The sequence below is a fragment of the Vombatus ursinus genome, unplaced genomic scaffold, assembly GCF_900497805.2.
Source record: "Vombatus ursinus unplaced genomic scaffold, bare-nosed wombat genome assembly UNPS02009835.1, whole genome shotgun sequence".
Classification (NCBI taxonomy): Eukaryota; Metazoa; Chordata; class Mammalia; order Diprotodontia; family Vombatidae; genus Vombatus; species Vombatus ursinus.
In genome coordinates this window covers 410,491-416,200 of record NW_020949613.1, presented here as the reverse complement: position 1 = coordinate 416,200, position 5,710 = coordinate 410,491, and the positions used below count along the sequence as shown (strand labels likewise).

Genomic DNA, 5,710 nt, shown 5'->3' with positions numbered 1-5,710 from the left:
CTCTCCAGGGAGCTCACTACATAAATCAGCACCAGAATCTACATTTTATATTTTGGCATTCGTCCTAAATGAAAACTTTTCTATTTGATTTATTGTTCCTGGGTTTTGATAGAGAATTCCACATCTGCATAAGTAGGATCTCCCCCAAACAATACCTGGAAAGAAAAGGGAGTTATTTGAGATCCATGATACCCAGATCTAGATGACCAACTTTGCATAACGATAAAAATTATCCTAGTAGACATTCCTTACACAAAGAAAGAAACTCCATCTTCACATTTTAAATATCCTACGTGGACCAGGTTAAGCTGATCAGTCCCTCCTCACCAAAGTCCCAAATGTATTTCAACAATCAGTTAAACAGATCCGTGCCTGCCGCCCGTATCTAGGGAAAATGAGAGGTCGGAACCCTGCCGGCCACGTGATTCCTCTTCCCTCCCCTCCCCCTGCCCCCTGCTCCCTGCTGAGTCATTACTCGTTAATGTTTGCACTTTCCTCTTGCATCCAGGGTGGACAGCAAGAAGAAAGCTTGTCTACCTCGGTCCTGGTCAGGCTGTTTGTTCTCTCTTGTTCTTCAGAAAACCAGGAATTGAGAATCATGGCTGCGAAGCCCAAACTGTATTACTTCGATGGCAGAGGCAGAATGGAATCCGTGCGCTGGCTCCTGGCCGCTGCTGGTGTGGAGGTAGATGCTTCGTTTCTTACGTTTGTTCTTGTTCTTCAGACTCAGTCGATATTTGCTACAGGAGAAGTCACGTGGAGCTTACTGAATGACTCCCTCCAAAAAGAGCTCTAATCATTGTCATCACTTTTTTTTCCCTTTAATTGTGAACTGAGTCTTTGGAGCCAGTTGAAAGTCACATTTATCTTGATAATTAAGTGTTGATTGAGTTCTTGTTCTGAAAGTGGAATCAGGGCCTGGGGGCAAGTTCACTGGAAGTTCATCTGACCCGGGTCCAAGTCGCGGCACCACTCCCTCCTAGCTGGATGTCCTCAGGCAAGCTAGCTTGCAACTCTGAGTCTAGCTTCAGCACTTGTGGAATAGGGGGCTGGCATTACAGGATTTCTGAGATCCCCTTCTAGGTTGAATGTTCTGTGATCTTTGCCTACAACGACTCCTTAAAAAACTTTTTTTTTATGCCATAACACAAAGAATGATATTGGTTCCAATTTATTTAATTAATTGCCTGTCCAGTATTGCTTAATGTTGTTCTTCATTTAAAAGCTCACCATTTCGGAATATCGAAAAATACCAAGAAACAGAGGTTGGGTTAGTTTCTAAAGAGATTTTTAGCAATCTTCATTTTTGTTGGCTTCCTTTTACTTGGGTAGAGAGTGGGGAAGATTCAGATTCATTACATACAAGTCCTTCATAAAGTCTTCACGAAGTTTCTAAATTTTTAAACATTAATAATTTAGATTGATATGCTAGAAAAATTTGTGATAAACTTTCAGGTGGTGATGAATGATTTCCCCTACTTCTAAGTGATATTAGTAAATCATTCCCCCTCTCGGGGGTTCAGTTTCCTCTCTTCCACATGAGGGGATTGGAGGAGACAGCCCCCAGCGTCCCTTCCAGCTCTGTCTGTGTCCTAGGGTCTGAGGGCCTTCAGTTCTGCTAATCCTAGGACCCCATGTACTCTATCCACCACACCACTTAGTTACCATTTAAGGAGCTTGAGTCTCAATCTATGAGCCTATGAACAGTAATTACAATCATTAATAATAGTCACAATATTAATTAGGCAGTGTGGCATAGTGAAAAACACTGGTCTGGAAGTCAAGAGGCTCAGATTGTAGTCGTGGCTTTGCCGCTAATTAGCTGTGTGACTTTGGGTAAGTCATAGGATCAGGGGATCAGAAATAGAGAGCTAGAAGAGATCTTGAGGCCATCTAGTTCATGCCTCGCCCCTCTGCACCCCCCTTCTGCTGATAAGGAAACTGAGGCACAGAAAAGTTAAGTGACTTGCCCCAGGTCACTCAAGCAGTAAGCTACAGAGTTAAGTTTTGAACTCTGGTCTTCTGATTCTAAGACTTCACATTGCAGAGCAGTCACTGATTTGCCGTGGTAGATAGGGTCATCAAGAGTTCCCTACATCACTGGTGTTAAACTCAGATAGAAATGGGGACCACTAAAACGTGTGCATCTAATTTTATTTATAAACACTTCCCAACTACATTTTTAATCTGTTTGGGGATGCACTCAGGACTTTTGCAGGCAGCTTGTTTGACACTTCTATCTCACATTTATGAAATCACAAGTCTAGCCACTATCCCCTCTCCCCTTGCCCCTGACACTTGTTCGCTCTATGACCCTGGGTAAGTCTTAACGTCTATGTGCCTCAGACAACAGCACTTACATATATAGTCGTAATATGATTGCCAGAATCACAGATTCTTTATATGGATTTATGTAGCGTACTCTGCCAGGCACTGGATAGATACAAAAATGAAAAAATACAAATTGTTACCCTCTAGGAATTGATAATCTATTAATCATTTCTCTAAGATTCATCTTTTAATAAAAAAAAGTGGGGGGAGGGAGAGTAGACTAGAACGGTGGTTCTCAAAGTGTAGTCTGAAGTTGCCCAAAATCCTTTCAGGGGATTTTTGAGATCAAAACTCTTTTCATAATACTAAGATGTTAATAACCTATTAAAATACTCTTCCCTTTTCCAATTACATATCTCTGTGGAGCTGGATTTTATCTATCTATATCTATATATGTATGTGTATATGTATATATACACATGTATTTCATCCAAAACAACATATTACAACAGACTGAATGCAGAAGCAGATATAAGAATCCAGCTAAGATTGGACATTAAAGAGATTTGCAGAAACATGTAAAACAATGCCACTCTTCTCACTAATTTTTTGTTTTGGAAAATAGTTATTTTTCATAAAAATACTTATGTTAACATGTAATGGGTTTGTTTTTAATGAATTGATAAACATATTTAAAATTCATCAACTTTATTTTCTAATATGGCTAATATTGATAAGACAGAACCCACATAAACAGAAGCGTAGGTCCTCAGTACTATTACATTTAAGAAGGTAATGGGAGTTCTGAAACCAAAATGTTTGAGAAGTTTTGGACAAAAGCATCAGAGTCATTTATGTAGAGCTGGAAGGAACCTTAGAGGTCATTTAGTCCAAGGTCCTCATTTTTGCAGGTGAGGAAACTGAGGCTCAGAGAAGTTAAGTGACTTGCCCAGGGTCTCCCAGCTAGTAAATACCTAAGGTAGGATTTGAACTCAGGTCTTTGTGACTCCTACTCCTGTACTCTACCCCTCATACAGCCTAGTTGTCTTAGGTGATCTCTAGGGTCTCTGCCAATGCTAACATTCTATGATTCCATCACTGTCATATCCTCATGTGTCCTTCTCCTTTGTAGTTTGAAGAAGTGCTTTTGGAAACAGCTGAAGAACTTCAGAATTTAATTAAGGGTGAGTTCAAAGCCTTGCTGCTCTGCTCTGCTAGTCCATGCAGATCAGATTAACTCCCCTTGCCTTGCCTGAAAAGACATGCAGAAAGTCTCTAAGATCCCCTCGAAGCCCTCCAATTCTCTGATTCTACAGTTGTGAAAAAGTATGTTATAAATCCTAGCATGAATGGGGAATTACCTAGGACAGTACACACGTGTGTTCCTCTGTACCTCAGAGGCAGGGTTTGAATTTCAAAACAACCACATCAGGGAAGAAAGTAAAGCTTTTTTCCTCCTGAAACAAAGGGCCCTTGGCTTCTATAGAGGAATAGTGGTGGATGGGAAAAAGTGATGGGATTTAAGACTGAAAAGGTTAGGTTGGAGTCAGGCCATGGAGGAGCTTGAATGTGAGGAAAGAGCAGGCAGGTGGGAGTTACTGGAGGGTTTTTTGTGTGTGGGCAAAGAAGTATCTTTGCTTCTGTTTGCTGTGTTTCAGGAAGAAGAATTATGATGATCTGATTGGAATAGACAGAGACTGGAGGTGTAGAGACCAGTGAGAAACACTGAAAGAACCTAGGTGGGAAGTGATGAGACCCTGGCCTAGAGGATGGTGGTAGGAGCTAAAGGAAGGGGTTAGGGTGGATCAATCAATTGATGGACTAGCATTTATTAAGTACTTACTGTGCACCAGGTGCTATCTAAGTCAGTGGAGACACAAAGCTGAAAAAAATGAAGTAGTTCCTTCCCTCAATGAGCTTATATTCTTTAGGCGAAACATCATGCATAAACACCATTATCATCATCATCATATCATTCATACACTTCCCAAGTATTTTACAAATATTATCTCCATCAACCCTCATAGCGACTTTGGGAGGTAGGTGCTGTCATCATCCCCGTTTTAAGGATGAGCAGACTGAGGTGGAGAGCTTTAGTGACTTGCCCAGGGTTATACAGCTAGCAGATGTCTGAGACAAGGCTGGAACCCTAAATCCAGCACTGTTCACCAAGCCACCTACCTAGCTATACAAGTAAATATAGAGCTTATTCAAATATAAAAGAATTTCCGAGGGAAGAGTAACCTTCAGGGGAAGGTGGGTGCTAGCAGCTAGCTGGTTCAGGAAGGGTAAGGAGAGAGGGAATTCTAGGGATGGAAGTCAGCCCATACAAAGGCAAGGAGGCAGGAGGTGTAATATGTGGGCAGAAAAGCAAGTAAGCTAGTTTGTCTGGGAGGCAGGGTGTGTGAAGAGTCATGTGTAAGGAGTCTAGAAGGGCAGGCTAGAACAGAGCATGCAGGGCTTTGGATGCAAAAAGAAGTTTGTACATGAGGCTAGAGGCAGGAGGGAGCAGATATCAATTTGTGAGAGAAGATTTAAAGGCAAAATCCTTTAAGTTAAGAATCATAGATTACCCAAGCAGACAGTGTAAAGACCAAGTCATCGATAGAGTTGTCATTTGGGTAGATGGAGGAAGTTCCCATATAGGGAGTTCCCTAGTCCCACAAGGTCACAGATAAATCCTAAGAGATCCTTCCTACATTCATGTATACCACCCAGAGTGCCTAGCATACTGAAGTGCACATAGTAGGTTCACAAAACTACTGTTGTCAATTAATGCTATTCCAGCCATAGCTTTCAGTCAGTCAAGAAGCATTTATTAAGGACCTACTATGTGTCAGGCACTGCACTAAGCACAGGGAATAGAAAGAAAGGAAAAAAATATATTTTTTAACAATCATTTTTTCTTGTTTTATTTCTTAAGTTCAGAACAAAATAAATTAAATTGAAAAATAAAAATAAGAGTAGATGCAATGGGAAACAAAAAAATCCAACAGCCCCTGCTCCCAAGGAGTTCACAGTCTAATAGTGCAGAGACAGCAAACAAACAATTATGAACACACAAGATATATCCAGGGTAGCCTGCAGATAACTTACAGGGGAAGGCAGTAGCAGTAAGTGAGAGATCAGGAAACGCTTCTTGGAGAAGGTGGGATTTTGACTGGGACTTGAAGGAAACCAGGGAGACAGGAGGCAGAGATGAGGAGGCAGAACATTCTAGGCATGGGGCACCTACACACACACACACAGTCAAAATGCCTGGAGTTGGGCAGCTAGATTGCGAAGTGGATCGAGCTGTGGCCTTGAGTTAGGAGGACCTGAGTTCAAATCTAGTCTCAGACACATAACACTTACTAGCTATGTGACCCTGGGCAAGTCACTTAACCCCAGTTGCCTCACCAAAAAGCAAAAAAAAAAAAAAAAAAAAAAAAAAAAAAAA

The 5,710-nt window shown here is 41.3% G+C and overlaps 2 protein-coding genes across 2 annotated transcripts in view; both read left to right on the top strand.

Moving 5' to 3' along the window:
* The first annotated feature begins 473 nt into the window (after positions 1 to 473).
* LOC114036491 (glutathione S-transferase-like) overlaps positions 474 to 5,710 on the top strand; it is a 12,750-nt gene continuing 7,513 nt past the window's right edge. The window contains exons 1-2 of the mRNA XM_027852982.1: positions 474 to 685; positions 3,404 to 3,455. Coding sequence (XP_027708783.1) covers positions 482 to 685; positions 3,404 to 3,455 — 256 coding nt within the window. The 5' untranslated portion in view covers positions 474 to 481. The remainder of the gene's footprint in view (positions 686 to 3,403; positions 3,456 to 5,710) is intronic.
* LOC114036492 (glutathione S-transferase-like) overlaps positions 640 to 5,710 on the top strand; it is a 55,398-nt gene continuing 50,327 nt past the window's right edge. Inside the window, exon 1 of the mRNA XM_027852984.1 lies at positions 640 to 685. The gene's annotated coding sequence lies outside the window, so the exon portion shown is untranslated. The remainder of the gene's footprint in view (positions 686 to 5,710) is intronic.